This window comes from Strongylocentrotus purpuratus, unplaced genomic scaffold (assembly GCF_000002235.5).
Source record: "Strongylocentrotus purpuratus isolate Spur 01 unplaced genomic scaffold, Spur_5.0 spur5_scaffold_6, whole genome shotgun sequence".
Lineage (NCBI taxonomy): Eukaryota > Metazoa > Echinodermata > Echinoidea > Camarodonta > Strongylocentrotidae > Strongylocentrotus > Strongylocentrotus purpuratus.
This window is the reverse complement of record NW_022145612.1, coordinates 51,854,285-51,872,791: the sequence shown is the minus strand read 5'-3', so window position 1 is coordinate 51,872,791 and position 18,507 is coordinate 51,854,285. Positions and strand designations below refer to the sequence as shown.

Below are 18,507 nucleotides of genomic sequence, written 5' to 3'. Positions count from 1 at the left end.
GTTGTTTGATCAATACATGTCGATGTATGCACGACCCCAACAGCCGACATCATACGTTGCTATGGAGATGTACTTTCAGTTTTGTAACGGTCGATTACTGTTGACATCCATTTATTATGCAATTAACATATGGTTGGCACGATAGATCAATTTTGTTTCGCCTTATTAACGAATGTATGCCCTTTTCGGGAGCTGGGGTAACCGGGGAAGGGGGATGTGGGAGGCACCAAACTTACGATTTGGATGAGAATTGTTAGAGAACAAGGCCATCGAATAAGAAGATGGGGTGGTGTCGTATCATGTGTTTTTAAACAATGACCCCCTCCCTTTCTTCCCCACTAGTTTTCTCTCTTTCCTCTTTGCTTTCCTGTCGATTTTCATCTCTTTGCCTTTCTCCTTTTCCTCTTTGTCTCTCTTCCCTCCTCTCTTTCTCTGTCTATTTTTTCTCTCCCCTCCTTCATCTTGGTTTTGTGACTGACATTCTTAAATCTCCTTTTATGTTGTCTGTGTCTATTCGTGGACCTACTAGGAGGGTCCATGGCCACTCCACTCCCCTGTCCCCCTCCTCTATACCCCTCTCCCCCCCTCTCTCTCTCTCTCTCTCTCTCTCTTTACCGTCCCTCCCCTCCCCCTCTCTCTCTCCTCTCCCTCTGCTCTTCTCTGTCACTCACTCTATATAATTGTATATATCTCTCTCTATTTCTCTATCTCTCCCTTTTCTCTATATATCTGCCTCTCTATCTCTATCTCTCTCTCTCTCTCTCTCTTTTCTCTCTCTCTCTCTCTCTCTCTCTCTCTCTCTCTCTCTCTCTCGCTCTCTTCTGTTCACTCTCTCTCCCTTCTCCCTTACCTATTCCATGCCTGCTCTCCATTTGTCACTCTCCATCTCTGAATATTACCATTAATTGTGGTCACAACATTACTGTTGAAAACCTTTTTGGTTCACCACTAGCACACATTTTGTAGGTTATACTGACCACACGGCAGTAGCTTTCCACTTCAACATTTTAAAGGTTCTTTCTCCATACACACCAATCATACTAGTGCTTTTGTGAAAGAAGGTGCAGAACATCACAGAAAGGGAGAAAGGGAGGATGGGGGTCATGGTGCCTCGATCAACTCCCACTTTCACACTAAGGAAGAATTAAGAGAGAAAAGGGAAGAGGGAGAAATGATGGAAAGAGAGAGACACACACACACACGGACAGATAGACATCAGAGAGGCACTGAGAGACAGAGAGATAGAGATAAAGAGAGGGGGAGACAGACATACAAAGGGAGGGGAGATTATGTTTTAGATGATCTGACATTTGCTTCGTTTTTTTAAACGTAATTTCAGTTTCAATACGGAAAGAGTGAATGCAGTGTATTTCAATCATGGCGGTAGACTATATCTGCAATTATTTTAAACATGGGTACTCAATGTGTAACCATTGTTAAGTTCACAACAGAGTTCTACTCTCAATGGGAATGCAAAAGAGTTTTAAAAAACAGACAAACGAACAATCATGGATTAACTTAACATTTAGTTGATATATTTATTATTTTTCATTGAATCAAATGAATACAAACAAATTTCAATAATTTATGTTTATTGAAAACAAACAAACAAAAAAGCTAAAAAAAACGTTGCTACTGTGGCATTTAATGATCCAAATTAATGTCTTCCTAAAAACAGCTTTTATTTTTATTTTAGGGGAACATTGGCCTACATAGAATGTAGTGAGCAGGCGAAATGTCTCCCTTTAACAAAACTTGTAATTGAAGGTACATCATGCATTTCAGCTGTTATCGTGGAACTTAATTTTTCTTTAACGTTTTGATATATCATTTCGTCATAGAAATGTATCAGGCAAAACAATACATGAAAGTTTAATGGGGATAACAACAATATAAGCATCTCGCTGACCGAATATGATAATTATCACAGTTGCCTGAAAAACTACAAGATTAATACAGGACGTTGTTTAGTCGTTGCCCGGGGTGTTGGTGGGTTATTATTCTATTGATGTCCTATACTGTTGTTGCAGCAACCGTTGTAACAGCAGCCGTTGTTGCAGCTGCAGTGGTAGTCTCGGCGGATTCACTCTCTTCACTTGAATCCTAATCAATGACAACCGTAAACAAGATATCATCTTTACTTCATCTAAATTAATTTCGTGTATTAAATAGATGAATGAATAAATGATTAAATAAATTATAAACAAAGAAATCGATCTATCGATAAATGAATGAATAAAAAATGAATAAATAGATAAACTAGTAAAAGCATTAATGAATAAATAAACATGCATTTCCCAGTTTATCGTTATCATAATACGCGAATGCATAGGTCAATAAGCCTGCATTGATTAGTTAGTATATTGTGAGATGGTTTTACATGTATGCGATTACATGACATTTATTTCAAAAGCTGTTATTCTAAAATGATGTAACCACGAGACCGACATTGTAAGGTGTTGGGGTCTAGTGGATAAGACTCTGGACTGTGAACCATGCACATGGTACGGGGTTTGAATCCCGCCGCGGCAAGACATTCATCTACATTTGCCACACTCGACCCAGTATTAGTCAATTTAACGGTGCTCCCGGTAAATTTTGATAAAATTCAAATAGCGCCTACGGCCGTACAATGGTAGCTAATTGGTCGATTTTAGTCAATAAACATTTTTTTATAAGCTTAATTAATATCTTGACCTATACAACATAAAGAGTGTATTATTTACAATTTAATAACTTTAGACTCGATTTCAACCGCGACAACGATCACTGAATATTGTAGGATCGCATAATATGCTTCCAATATGTTCATTTGAACCAAATTCATGACCCCATACCAAAACGTTTTATTACCTTTAAGCCGGGATAATAATAATAACAGTACAAAGTTATTTGGAAACGCATAGAGACATTACATCATAATGGCATTTTTGTATTTAATATTAATCCAGGCCCGTTATTATAGGCTGTAGCGGTGTCAACAATATGAAATATTAATTTGAATATTTGTTTCCTTCGCAATATGCATTTATGAAATATTTGTCCCCTTCTCTAACCCCTTTAAACTTAAATTAAAGGTGCTGGACGAAATCAAAGAATATCAGCTTACCGAGTCATTAGTCGTCGAAGTCGTAGTTTCGTCACTCGTACTTTCGTCACTCGTACTTTCGTCACTCGTACTCTCCTGTTAAAATGAAACAATCAAGAAACATGGTCATTTCGGTTACGTCTTTAGATGTTAGATTACAGAAGTTTTTTTTCAAATATCGGAGTAGAGACATTTTAGTTCAAAAGGTATAACAAATTATAACCAAAACATATTCTATAATAATTGTAGTTGCAAATCGTGTTACTCATAATGAATTTTGATTAACTTTGAATCATTTAAGCTAGCGTTCGCTTTTATTTAAAAACAAAACATAAAGTAATTATTATCAACTGAGAAGAAAAAAAATAAGTAAAAATATTGTATAATGTGTTCGGGGGTATAGACGCGGCTGACAATCCACGCTCCAACCACCCCCCCCCCCCCCCCCCCCCCACCACCACCACCACGACCCACCCTCTCCATCCACGGTCAAGCAACGTTAAGCAGTGCTTCAGTTTAAATATCTTACATAATTATCTTGAAATCATTTCAAATTGCGTTTTCACACTAATTTTACTGCATCAATTAAGGCACCTAATATATAAACATAACCACCTACGGATTTAGAGCGGATGGCATACCATTTTCTCTTTGTCACAAAATTCTGTTGTAAAAAGGCCCCGAAAAAAATGATGACCTTTGTTGTGCTTGTCAGCAAATGTTAGGGATACTGTGCGCACTCTTTACCAAATCCTTGATCCGTCCCAGCACATGAAAACCCTCTCTGTAATTTTTTAAAAAATTCGATCTATATGAGGTGCACGCTCAAGGCACAATATAATGTCTGATAAACTGCAAACAAATGAAGATTTCTGTAGTCATAGTAATAAGTTTAAAATCATCACTACAATTTTTCTGAGAACTTACCACGCTTGTAGATGTCTGCCTCTTTGCTCTATCTAGAGCCTCCCCTCCTTCACCTCGGACTACAGCTCGACCTGAGAAATATCAAAGAAAAACATAACATTTTGGGAACTATTTTATACAAATCATGACGCAAAAAATCGGTCTTTAATGGAAATCAAAATAAAAAGAAAGAATTTGTATCATGTTTTAAAATTACATTTGTCATTTTGCTGGCAGATTTAAAAATGATTATCGAAATTAATGTAACTTACAACCTTTTGAAAAGTTAAAGGTAAAGACCAGTATTGGAAACGCCCCAATTTCAAAAAATGAAATGGAAGCTCTCATTACCAATCATGTGAAAGAATATGTTTTGACTAATACATGATGATAAAAAATTTGCCGGGAAACCGCCTACTAATTCATATATTTGGTAAATTTGTTTCTCTCATGGTTTGTGAGAGATATAGGGTAGTCCCATATACATCTTTCTGTGTATAGTGCTTGTAACTTTACGAAGAATGGGCCAAATTTCTTATCATTTTGATGATTCCAGAACCTTGCAGATGCTAGATGCTAGATGATCAACCTTTTCTGATCGATTCCACAACGTTTCTTTCACAATGCAATCGCTTGACCATAACTGGTCTTTACCTTTAAATGTTAAATGCATACAATTATAAAGAAAGTAAAAAACGGAACAATAGAATTTGAAATATGGTCTTGTTTATGTCATTGTACTTTACGGGTATCTTGCATAACAAAGAAAAACAAAAGAAGCAAACATTTTTTTGGATACATAAAAAAAAAAACTTTAAAATTTCCGGAAATGAATTTAAGGCATATTTAGATTGATTCATGTCAAAATTAACACAAAAGAAGCAAACATAATTATTTTTGATACATCAAAAGGCATTAAAATTGCCAAAAAAAGGAATTTTATGCAGGTTTAGATTGATTTATGTCAAAATTAACAACAATTTACTTGTAAATATGGTTTGATTAACAATGTACCTGTAAGATATTTTTTTTATCAATTCCTATGTAAAGCTTTACTGTAAAGTTAAGAATGATATGCTGTAAAATCATGTTATTCATTAAACGATTCAATCTCATATTATTAGGCACATTTCAATAATCTTTAGAATACACGCAAAAATGAAATTTCACTGTATCATCTTTATCATCATTATAATTACAATTTTTTTGAGAAATATGCATGTATATATTCATTATTCCTAACGGAGTAATTGCCAATAAAATAATGTCTTAGATCTCTCTTCAGCAACCCATACTATATACAAATTTTATCATTGATTTTTAATTAGTTGTTTTACCAAAACAAAAATATGTAAACTGGAAAATTATTATGAGGGCAAAGTTAGTATAGAACAAACATATTACGAGCACTGCATCTAAAATCCATTTTGCTGCTGGTGCATGTGTCCTCTTCGTTCTTAACTTTGATCGAGATGGCATGATGCTGAAGGTTGTTTTCTGACTTCATTTAAAAAAAATGTTCTTTCTCTTTAAGTACTCAACCCCACTCCCTTTTATTTCAGGATAAAAATTATGTTATATTTATTATATTTACTGGAAAACAAATGAAAGAATTTGCCCAAATACTTCGCGTTCGAATGACCAATTTGCCAATTTGACATTCATACAGATACAGATATAGTGATCTTATCTTCTAAACATTCAAATTTGCGCTAGTTTCTTTGACTTTTTTAAAATTAATTTCATACAGCTTATAGGGTGTTGTTATAAAAGGTTGAATTTCCTTTAACTTGGATCTGCATTATGCTTGCTTAAGTTAAGAAAACACGGTGTGCATGGGACATATCCATAGCATATACATTTATGCACGTTGGACTAGAGGCGTCATTTCGCGGACTGCGTTATTATCTGCGCTAATAAAGCTTGCGTCGGCATTTGGCCCATACTCTGTTAATTTAACTCACTAATTGCACCGTTCATTCTACAAACGCTCTACTCTCTCTCTCTCTCTCTCTCTCTCTCTCTCTCTCTCTCATGGAGCGTCAAAGATAGTGTAGGTCACTGACGCAGTCATACGTCAGGCAAATGACGCCTCGTGTGCAATAAGCATAGGATTAGTATTTTAGTTATAGACTTACCTTGTGTTGATGTGGCCATGAGGAGGCAGACTGCAGCAAGAAAAGCAATGAGTGATGCGGTCTTCATCTGGGATTTAAAAAAATGTATACATTTTAATTATAGTGTCATCTGTGGAGAGCAGAAAATCATTAACTCTATTTAACAAAAAATGTATAAGTTAAAGTCCTTCTGACTGCAAGAAAACTATCATTTTCATTCACCCGTCTCTGAAATGATGTCAGAGATTTCAATTTTAATTATTGAGACATTATTGCTTGAATAGGTCATTTTTACAAATTACACAAACTATGCTGATTTTATGCAATTTTGTAACAAATTACTACAGTTATGATCGCCTTGCATACATACCGTTATAAATTGTTCTACGTCATGAAACGTATGTTGGAATGTGGGATGGATTATAAAAAAACCCACTCGAAAATATGCCTATCAAATATTTTAGGTATCTATTTTTGAAAACCCTTGTCGGCAAACAGAAAATGTTGCTTCTCTGACAATTAATTTGTTTTAAAATTGTTTGACAGCTCCCCCCCCCCCCCATGATCACCTTAACAAACCTCTTGAATAGAGACGTCCCTGTCCATCATCATGATTTGCTTACCTTGTTGCCCCCTTAGTGTACCACTTAAAGGGATCGTTTAACAATGTTAAATGTGAGATACACGGTCCTACATGTTACCAGTGTCTGTGATATGGTGTAATATTGAAGCCCTAAAAAAATCGCGCTTCAAAATGATCAAGAAGTGCCTCAAAAAAGTAAAAATATTTGAGTGACCGGTTTTACCATACTCGTTTTCCCCAATAGACTGTAGTGTTATGAAAACCGTTCAGCGAACGGTTTTCAAAATTTGTAATTCCAATCATTAATATCTTGATAATCAGACAGGCGATCGGCTTGTAAAAGTCAAGGAGTTCCTGAATAACCTAAAGGTTTATAATTATCATTGCAGCATGAGCTAAATCAAGGATTATTTCTAAGACATTAGATTAGATTAGATCTAAGACAAAGTTACCGGATCCCTTTAAGAAAACAATTCACAAGAAATGCAAAAGAAAATACGTCATCGTGATTATCAGAAATAAATGGATAACACAGAATATCAGCACTTACCTTGATGTTGTAATGTACTACTGTTCCTCTGGAGAATACTGGTTTAATAATAATGTATCTCTTAGTTGATTACTCCAATCAAGTTATGATTTTTAATTGAGAATTCTCTCCCGTTTATATAGTTTTCGACATTCTTGCAAAATCATGATCGACTACAACAGAGTATACAAAATGGAAAACCAAATAATCTCTTTGGAAGTTTCTACTTTACTCCATAATCGTATTATTATTGCTTGTATTGGATGATTTCAATAACAATGCAATAATCTTTTTTATTCAGCAGTTCAGTTTAGTGCATTATTACGCCAAAACCACTGGAAAGATTATTGGAAAAAATAAACAGCACGATTAGACATAGAAACAGATGCGATAACAGCTGAAATAGTGGATTTTCTTTAAGTCGATTTTGTATTTCGATCCAACATTTCCTAAAACCTTTAAAAATAATCTTTCTTTCTCCTGATTTGGCTTTCGTCCTACCACCACACTCATCTTTTAACGAACCACCACTCATCACCAACCCCACCAACTACTTTCTAGACTTTGTGCCCCCCCCCCCTCCCCACCCGCGTAGCGCATAGAGATCCAGTATTGTAGAGGGGACGAGGGAAGAGAAATAATGTGATACAAAGATAGAATAGAGGCGTGGAGAAGGAGAAAGAGAGAGAGAGAGAGAGAGAGAGAAAGAGAGAGAAAAGAGAGAGAGAAAGAGAGAGGGAGAGGGGGGAAAGAAACAAAATACGGAGAAAGAGTGAGGGACGGAGAGAGTGTGTGAAAGATTAAACAGAAATCGAAAAATACAGGGGGAACAAAGGACAGATAAAAGAGGGAAAGAGAGAGAGACAAACAGAGAGGGAAAAGTGCGATAGAAAGGAAATATTACTTGTTATTATGTCATCTCGTATAATTGACATGGAAACAAAGAATACAGTTAAGAAAATTATAAAAAGCAAAACAAACACAGCAATATGCATCTAGAACTTTATTAATTTACCATTGGGAATGGGAGGGATCCCATAGAACACACTCGCGCGTATGTAAAGAAGAACCTTCAAGTTCATACTCATTGTACCTCTTGTATAATTATGTTTGCGGTTGAACGCAACTCCATGACGTAACTTGGCTTTCCACCAATCAGAGTCATCTACTTAGGACTTGGGTCGTGTGCAAGGGTTTTAAGGCCATAGATGAATATCACTGAGGCAGATCATTCAGGGGGATGAGTAGATGGTTTTGAAAGAAGAGTATAGATTGTGTGGTGTGTGTGCGCGCGTTAGCGAGTGAAAAGAGAGATAATTATATAGAAAGAAGGAGAAAGTGAATGTGAGAGAGACAGAGAGAGAAAGACACAGAGAGACACAGAGAGAGGTAGAGACAGACGGACATATAGAGACAGAGAGAGACAGAGAGAGACAGAGAGAGACAAAGAGAGAGAGAGGGAGAGAGAGAGAGAGAGACAGAGACAGAGCAGAAAAGTAGGAGGAGGAGGGGGAGGAAAACAAATCTATAAAAAAGCTAACAAATATTAATTTTGTGTGACCCTTCTTCCCCTCTCTCTTCTCACCTTTATTTGTTTCTTCTTCTGTTTTCTTCCATACGTCAAATTACTCCTTTGCTCTTTCCCTCATCCTATCAGAAAAAATCGGACACCCTCCCTATGAAAAAAAAAAAGATTTCCCTAAAAGTGCAGATGATACGGGATATGTACAGGGATTTAGGAAACGGATGTTACTAGTTTATCCAATAAACGTGGATTGTGCAGTCAGCTGTTGATCAAGTACCATGCCAGACGATGGAATCATGTATACATCACATCGTTTGATCAATAATATTCAGCGAAATTATCAAAGAGATTGTTTTTACAAAGACAGTCATAACATTTTGGTTCGTATATATCTAGAACATTTGCGACATGACTCGAGTTAATTCATTATTTTTATTTTTATTTTATTGAAATATATTTATTCAGGATAACAAGAATCAGATATACTTTGTAGATACAAAATCTGCTTTACATCATGGTCCTGAACAGGATAAAAATGTAGTACACGGAAATATAAATAAAGAATATCACCAAAGCTCAAAAGCAAAGGTAAGAACAGTATAAAACTAACATATAAACATAATACGCATTAAAAGTAGTAAAAAGCACTAAACAAAAAGCAAAAACGACAATGTAATAATTAAAATTAACAGCGGAAAAAACATCAAATCACTTTAATAAAAAGGCATTAAAATATCTCCATAAAAAATTGGAAGAGGAGAAAATATATAAGGAAATTGGTAGAAAGTAAAGGAGGAAAGAGACAAAGAAAGAAAGAGGGGAGAGAGAAATGGAGAGAGAGAGAGAAATAAGCCATGTCAAGAGCAGTAAATGAATCGGCAATGTATCACACAGGTTTAAAACATTTGTCATTGTACAAAACGTTATATTGTTTATAATGTAAATTGACGACAATAACTGTTACAGTTACGAAATGGATAAAATAAAATAGGAGAGCTACGACTATAATTATCAGGGACTGAATAAGTTTTTTGTTTTGGGTAAACATTTGATCGTTTGAGCACTAAATTTGGATTCCAAAAAATTATGTAACAGTTATTACTTCATTCATGATTACCTAAACAACAAAAAATCTACACAAGAACAAAAAAATGCCGGATTTAATAGCAAATTTAACCCACGGCCCACGTACCCCACTAAGGCGCGTACGCAGGGGGGGGGGGGGGGGGGGGGGGGGTGTTTGGGGGTTAAACATTCCAATCAATTTTTTTGTTTCTCATGGGGGGTGTGGTGAATTAAAAAAACAATAATACAAAATTAATGCTTCTTAAACCCCCCTCTCCCCCACTGAGCGAAATATCGGCCTACGCGATTTTCCCATTTCCGGGGGCAAAAAAAAATTGTTACCCCCCCCCCCCCTCCCCCCTCCCCCAGCCCACCCCACTGAGCGAAATTCCGGTCGGCGCGATTTTCAATTTTTTTAAAACCCTCCTTGCTTGAAAAATTCCTGCGTACGCCACTGACCTCACCCAACCCCATTCTAAAGGCCCATGAAATCTATACAAACAACATGGGAGACTACCAAGACATTACGGCCCCATCAGGTGATGACTCCGATCTCATCTGGGAGGGGGAAGCGATTCAGCCGGGGGGGGGGGGGGGGTAACTAGAAAAATTGACCGATCGATATTTTGTATCGTTGGGGGGGGGGGGGGTAAGGGCAGCTTTTTGGGGGTCACCCATTACCACAATTTGTTTTTATTTTTTTTATTTTTTTATTTTTTTATTAAAAAACAAAACAAAGGGAGGGGGGTTCATTAAAAACACACACATAAAAAAGTTAAAGGGGGAGCTCAACCCCCATAACCCCCCCCCCCCCCCCCCCCCCCTGCGTACGCGCCTGGATCCACCTCCACACCCCTCACACCCCTCCGCCTGTAAAGTTATACCTGGGTAGCCTACGCCTAAATGTTGATTAGAGAACATGGGTGTGATTGATCAAACTTCACCTCCTGACCCCCTGACTGAACAGAACACAACCAATCGTGAAACCACGGTCACACATTGCCAAGATTCGAGATTCGAGATTCAAACTTTGTTTATACGTCTTGAACCACAAAAAAGATAAATGTGGTTTCCATTAGCCTTAGGCCTACTTATAGTAAAAGGTAGACCCCCCCCCCCCCTCCCATCGGAATATATCAAGTACATTATGAATAGATGAAAGTGTTTTTGTGTGAAAATAAGAACTGTATATAAAAACACTTTTATGAAAGATAAAATACTTCACTGTTGATGAACTGTTGAAAGACGAAAAAAGGTTCAGTCTTCTGTATTTCTTTCTATTTAAATGCGTTTCGTATGAACGCACTTAATAGGGGGTGTATCCTTCACCTTGATCATAGAAAAACCGTTGAACTGCATGTATTACATATTTGAATAAAGGTATTTCGGGGGGTGCGTGATACTAGGTCTTAAACCATTACAAAAAAGGCTTTCTAATTGCATGGTTTTGGCAATGCTTCCGGCTCTTGGTTAAGCATCTGCTTTTATGAAGCTTGAACTATCATGAACATAGTCAACCCGCAAGGAACCTTGGGAAAAAGAACAACAAAACAATTAGAAAACATCGGATGACAAAGCGTGTGCACACCCATTGAAAGTAGAATGAACTCTCGGTGTCATAACCTACAAACATTTAAACTTAAAATTGTATTTCAGTCTTTTTAGAGAGAGAGGGAGGGAGGGAGGGAGGGAGGGAGAGAGAGAGAGAGAGAGAGAGAGAGAGAGAGAGAGAGAGAGAGAGAGAGAGAGAGAGGGGTTGTATGATTCAATATATCTATCTGCTTATTATTACTGCATCCCACCAGTAGCTGGTGCGTCAGGTTTTTACTTTGTTTTATCTACATAACCTCCACTCTTACCCTCCCCCCCCCCCCCCCCCCCCCCCCCCTCCTCTCGAATCCCCCTACTTTCTGACCAATATGAGTGTATTTTATCTTGTCTGAGATTCTCCGTGTGTCAGTCTTTTTGTACACATTTCTCTGTATGTCTCTGTTTGACCGTATGTATCGTCAAGTGTGTGTGTGTGTGTGTGTGTGTGTGTGTCTCTCTCTCTCTCTCTCTCTTTCTCTCTCTCTTTCTCTCTCTCTTAACATGTGTAAAGCTGACCCATATTATAGTTTCAAATTTTTACATTGAGAGAGAGAAAGAAAGAGAGAAAAGGGGGAAAGGGTAAGGGGGAGGGGAGAAAAAAGGTGTGGGAAAAAAAGGGGGAGAGGGGGAGATTTCAAAATAGGGTTAAAAGGGTGGGTCCTTCCTCATATTTCGTTAGAAGCGTCATCTCTTAAAAGTATCTGTTCAAAGGCCAATAGCAAGTTGAGGGTTGTGTCGCTACTATCTGGCGGGTTGATTCTTGTTTCTTGAGACAGGTCCAATTATTTTCCTTGAAATATTTAAACAAATCAAGGCAGGGATTTAACAATAGAATAGAGAGAGGGAGAGAGAGAGAGAGAGAGAGAGAGAGATAGAGAGAATAGATATAGGTAAAATATCGATATTATTACGTAGGAGACAGGATTTAATATCATCCTAATATACGCCAATTTATATTCCCTTGTGTGTGATCCATGACAAATAGTGATGAATAGAAAAGTGTAAGAGAGTGATGCAATAGGCGCAGTCATCCCCCTATTCCTCTCTCTCTCTCTCTCTCTCTCTCTCTGTCTGTCTCTTTCTCTCTCTCTCCCTCCCTCCCTCCCTCTCTTCCTCTCTCTCTCTCTCTAAGTTTATGGTTCCCGCACTCGAGGAAAATGGATCAAAACGCCCCTGGTCAGTGCCCATTGCATGTCCGTGAGTTGTATTTTTATACACAAACATAGAAATTTACAGGTAATTTTGTTTTATTCAGAAATCGAAATTAAAAGATTGAGAGCAGTTATGTTTTGTACATAATTTTGTTAGTACATTATCAGGGGTGCAATAGGAGTGGATACGATAATGAAATCTGAGAGGAAAAGATATGGAGGCGAAAAAAAGAGTTACCTAAACCCACTTCTTGTAATGGCCAAAATCAAACTGATTGAATCTTTGTGCAGCACAAAAGGTTCTGAAAATCAGACTATTCAATTAAACGAGCGCGCTCACTAAATTCGATTCGACAACTAACGGCCGTTATTTTCCACAAAAAGCCATTTTGAAACACTTTCGTTTTGAGGGAATTTCCAAATTAGTATTATCTTTCTAATGCCGTTGGAATTTAAACATTTTATTTTTGGGTCTGCAAATGGGACATAGTACATGTGCCTTTAATTGTCTTTCTTTAATCTTATATTAAAAAAAAAAAATTCTATCGGGGGAAGAATGATCTCATTTGGACATTCCACCAATTTGAAGATTCTTTCTCTATGTCATCCCCATCTTAACTCACAATGGGATTTCAAATCAATCTTCAGCTCAATAATAGTCTATTCGTCAGATCAAAAACACGAAGGCAGCAGAAAATGGCTTTATATTTCCAGCATTTTCAACACGTGATGGCGCATGTCGTTTTTGCGAATCTGGATTTATAAATTTCGATACGAATATTATGAGGATGTCTCCTTTCTCTTGGTTCCCTCTCTCCCTTTTCCTTGTTCGTTATCTCTCTTTCTCCACCCCCCCCCCCCTCCCTCCCTTTCTCCCTCCCCCCTCTCTCTCTCTCTCTCTCTCTCTCTCCCCCTCCCTCCCTCTCTCCCTCCCTTCCTCCCTCTCTCTCTCTAAGTATATAAATATAGATAACTAAAGAAGACAATAATGGGTAATGGGGGGGGGGGGGGGTGGGAGGCTACATAAGGCCGATTGCTGTAATTCGCAATACCCTTGACTTTCCACCGTACACGACAACACAATTGTATTGGCCGTGTTATGTGATTTACGTTAAATATCATATTTCATGATCGTTGCATGCGGTCTGCATGCGTATTAGCATAAACTCAAATTTACGACAATCTCATGTTCATTATGATCATTTAATAAACCTACACCCAAAACTCTTAGTTTATGTTACAGTGTAGTTCTTCCTATTGTGCCTGGATCATAATGACGTTTTCAATTTCTTTCAAATAAACTATATTACTGGAATTACTGATCATATTTCAGCAGTACTACCTGAGTGCAATTTTATGATCTTAAATCATGATGAATTTTGAATGACTATTATTGCAATAACAATACTATTTGGGACTTCAATTTGTTTGCAAATTTGGTTACTTGGCTACACATGCATATAAAATAGAGGGAGGGGGCTGAATAGCCCAGACGAGAGTTTTGAAATTACCAGTATTCGGCCACTCGACACATCATATTCCGGCATTCGTCACCTCATCAGGGAAAAGAGGTGGTTTATTTGTAGTTTTCATATCTACAATTATCTAGTATACTTAATGCCAGAAATAAAGCGGCTGTTATAAGATGTCAAAATCGAAATGCAACTACAACTTTGATATTCAGGAGAGTGACGTCAGCTCTACCCCTCCCTCAATAAAATTGTACCCGTGAACCAGTGCTGACCCATTTCAATCATATTTTTGCTACTGTCTATGTCGCATTAACCGTATATTCTTACATTGTGCATCTTTTATTTAAAAGAAGTAAACTACGGTAAACCAAAGACCAATGAAATGTATTGAAAAATTTGTATACAACCGCGAAAAAGAGAGAATGTTAATGGAAGCACGGTTACTGCCGTTGGGGTGGTATGAACTTGGGGTACGTGCCCCCTTACCTCCTAGTTCCGCCACTGATATACACTAACATGCTATCCTGAATCTGAAATATTTAATGGCCTTACACACACAACATAAGACGATGTAGAGTAACAGGGCGTGGGGGGGGGGGGGGGGGGGGTGACCTACTGAAAACCCAAGCATCTTATTAATGATGTCAGGAGGAGTTCACTACTTGACCCTGAATGACCCCGACGAGTTTCATCAACCTCCAAAGGATCGACGATATAGGAAACTTGATATTTTCAGAAACAATAACATTCGAGAACTTCAATGGAGGTTGACGATTGGACTCGATCGTATAAATTACGAAAATGATGAAATAAAATATTTCACTGGAATACCATTGTGTTGAGATTTTACCCAGGGACTACAAAGCAAAGCAAGGAAAGGAAAGGGTATCTTTCATCTTTCGATGACCTGCGCTTTTAAAAAATTGTAAATGATTTTTTGTTTAAATGAAGAAGGCATATATTACTATAGAAATTCATCGTTAAAGCTTTTTTTTCTTCCTCTGAGTATAAAATGTTGACACGGGTGGACAGGCGCAAATTTCAGGTGGGTGGGGTGGCGGACAATCAGCCTGTGCTCCTTTTAGACCCATTGTTGACTTTTTGGAGTTAAATGAAATTAGAAATGGGGACTTGTGCCCCCTCCCTCATTGGAAAACCTCGGATCCGCCCCTTGAGGAGGATCATGATACGGAAGGCATGGATGCCAGTGTATGCAGGATTTGATGTCGGCATGGTGGCGAGACCATGCACTCCTACGTGGTAACGGAGGTCGGAAACAAATCCCCCACTTTGACCCCGACAGCGACTTGGAGTAATAACATGTGGGCTCTCTCTTTCCCCTCTTCCCCTCTTCCCCTCTTCTTTTTTGCAATGACGACCTTCGTCATTGCCTTGTTTTCGTTCACATTCTGCCCCATTAATATTCTCCTTTTCCTCCTTTTCCTTATCCTTATCGTCAGGAAATCGCATTCGTTTTGCACGTAATGTTTGTTATTCCTAGTTAGGTGCTTTCCTCATGTCCTTTTCCTTTCAAATTTCATAGGCATAGTCTGTAACATCCCTTCAAGGTCACTACATTCTTCGATTTTCGAAGTCACTCATGCATAACCGTCCAGGCGCCATTTTGTCCGTTTCTGGTCCATTTTAAGGCCTTTCTTTCTTCCTTCCTATCTCCACTATCCTAGATCCTATAAACTTCTAACAAATTCCTCTAGATAGTCTAAGAGATGTTCTTTAATCTGCGACGTATAACCTGCCCTTCAAAATGCCGTCTTCATACTCAAAATTCAAATCTGAAACCGACTCCGTCAACTATCTCTCAAATTCTTGAAAAATTGACCCCTAAATAATCTAAAACTGCCATAACTTTCTCATATAAATTCCGTTTTGCATTTAAATCTCACAGTATCTTTATCTCATAATTGCATATAGCCATGCCATATTTCACGCTCCAATGGCTTTGCACAACATAAATAGCGCCCTCTAAAGTTCTGGGAATTGGCTTTCTCTCTGTGGCCGTATCTCCATAATGGCTTGGCAAACCCGTACCCTTTTTTGGATTTAGATACTTGAAGATATGCCCTTTCCAGCCATATACAAAATCATATACCCTATCACTGACCAAATTTGAGAAAATTGCCCTCCAAATTCGCCATTTTCAAGAAAATTGAGAAATAACTTCAACTTGCTCTAAACCAGCGATCTTTATACCTACATCAATGAAACTTGGCAGACACATGTATCCATATACGTGACAACTGTCTGTAAAGTTTAGTAAATTGTAATGCCCTCTTCGCCAAGTTATCGCCCAAAATGATGAATTTACTATGCTTTACGTAATAGCGCGTTTGATGCGTGCAGTACGTTTTGCGCAAATGACAATGGTTTCAAACTGACCGCAATGAAGTGCCCTTTCGAATGATACCAAATATAGTATATTTTCACACAGAAAATTGTGAGTAAATCGCATTGAACAAAGGTCACTACACGAATTCCGCCGAGTTTCCGCCCGAATCTAACACGTATCGGCTATGACGTCATTTTTTTCAGACTGCTTTTCGCCCCTTAAATGTCCTTTTTTTTCCTTGAAAATTTGCAGTTGCATGCCGAGTTCCAATACGCAGGGCACCTCTTGGCCGGATTTTTGAAATTGGTCAAGGGGGCCATTCAAGACGCCATTTTGTTCTATAAATCTATTTTACATCACGTGTTTCGATAGGATTATCATAAAAAAAAGAGAGTGGTTTACAATAACAACCATGAAATTCTCTTTCTAATGATACCAAATACGGCCCATAAAGAGACATAAAGAGAGAGAGAAAAAACAATTTAACTCCGGTCATAATACAGATCCTGTACGTTTTCCGGCCATGAATTACACGCATTGTCTATGGGGCATATCGGGTTCATGCTTTTGGCCCCCAGAACGATCTTCATTGCAATGACGAACATGCACCGAATCCCATTGGTTTTTGCACGCAGTGCTTGCGAGCCCTTTCTAGGTTCCTTCCCCTATCCCAATTTCTTTCAAGCTTCGTATAGGCATAGCCACTACCATCTCATCAAGGTCACTGTTGAGGCCTTTCTTTCGCCCTACCTATCTCCAATATCACAGAAGCTACAGACTTCGTACAAATTGCTCTGGATAGTGCGAGAGAAGCTCTTTCGTTTGACACGTAGAAACATGGCGTCATTGCACGCACATCGTTTTGAGACGATTGCATTTCTAGTATTTGCAATGACGACCTTCGTCATTGCCTTGTTTTCGTTCACATTCTGCCCCATTAATATTCTCCTTTTCCTCCTTTTCCTTTTCCTTATCGTCAGGAAATCGCATTCGTTTTGCACGTAATGTTTGTTATTCCTAGTTAGGTGCTTTTCTCATGTCCTTTTCCTTTCACATTTCATAGGCATAGTCTCTAACATCCCTTCAAGGTCACTACATTCTTCGATTTTCGAAATCACTCATGCATAACCGTCCAGGCGCCATTTTGTCCGTTTCTGGTCCATTTTAAGGCCTTTCTTTCTTCCTTCCTATCTCCACTATCCTAGATCCTACACATTTCTAACAAATTCCTCTAGATAGTCCAAGAGATGTTCTTTTATCTGCGACGTATAACCTGCCCTTCAAAATGCCATCTTCATACTCAAAATTCAAATCTGAAACCGTCTCCGTCAACAATCTCTCAAATTCTTGAAAAAATGACCCCTAAATAATCTAAAACTGCCATAACTTTCTCATATAAATTCCGTTTTGTATTTAAATCTCACAGTATCTTTATCTCATAATTGCACATAGCCATGCCAAATTTCACGCTCTAATGGCTTTGCAAAACGTAAATAGCGCCCTCTAAAGTTCTGGGAATTGGCTTTCTTTCTATGGCCGTATCTCCATTATGGCTTGGCAAATCCGTACCCTTTTTTGGATTTAGATACTTGAAGATATGCCCTTTCCAGCCATATACAAAATTATATACCCTTACACTGACTGACTTTGAGAAAAATGCCCTCCAAATTCGCCATTTTCAAGAAAATTCCAAAATAACTTCAACTTGCGCTAAATTGGCGATCTTTATACCTACACCAATGAAACTTGGCACACATATGTATCCATATACGTGACAACTGTCTGCCAAGTTTAATAAATTGTAATGCCCTCGTTGCAAAGTTATCGCCAAAAATGATGAATTTGCTATGCATTACGTAATAGCGCCTTTAGTGCGTGCAGTACATTGCGTGCAGATGACAATGGTGTCAAACTGACCGCAATGAAGTGCCCTTTCGAATGATACCAAGTATGGTATATGTTTACACAGAAAATTGTGAGTAAATCGCATTTGAACAAGGGTCACTATACGAATTCCGCCCGATTATAACACTTATCGGCCATGACGTCATTTTTTCAGACTACTTTTCGCCCCCTAAACATCCTTTTTTTTCCTTGAAAATTTGCAATGACATTCCGAGATGCAATACGCAGG

General features: G+C 38.0%; 1 protein-coding gene across 1 annotated transcript; it reads right to left on the bottom strand.

Moving 5' to 3' along the window:
- Positions 1–1,633: 1,633 nt before the first annotated feature.
- LOC100893005 lies at positions 1,634–7,318 on the bottom strand. Its single transcript, XM_003731570.3, has 5 exons — positions 7,245–7,318; positions 6,133–6,199; positions 4,016–4,086; positions 3,110–3,184; positions 1,634–2,103 (listed from the first exon to the last, which is right to left on the bottom strand). The coding sequence occupies exons 2-5, from the start codon at positions 6,197–6,199 to the stop codon at positions 2,014–2,016; spliced, it is 303 nt and encodes a 100-aa protein (XP_003731618.2). The 5' UTR covers positions 7,245–7,318; the 3' UTR covers positions 1,634–2,013.
- Positions 7,319–18,507: the final 11,189 nt, after the last annotated feature.

Bases quoted from the DNA above. Each gene is read 5' to 3' on its own strand.
- LOC100893005 (XM_003731570.3), bottom strand. From the start codon at position 6,199: ATGAAGACCGCATCACTCATTGCTTTTCTTGCTGCAGTCTGCCTCCTC. The intron at 3,185-4,015 runs GTAAGTTCTCAG...TCATTTTAACAG, and splicing joins GGCAGACATCTACAAGCGTG to GAGAGTACGAGTGACGAAAG. The intron at 2,104-3,109 runs GTAAGCTGATAT...GTCATTGATTAG, and splicing joins CTTCGACGACTAATGACTCG to GATTCAAGTGAAGAGAGTGA.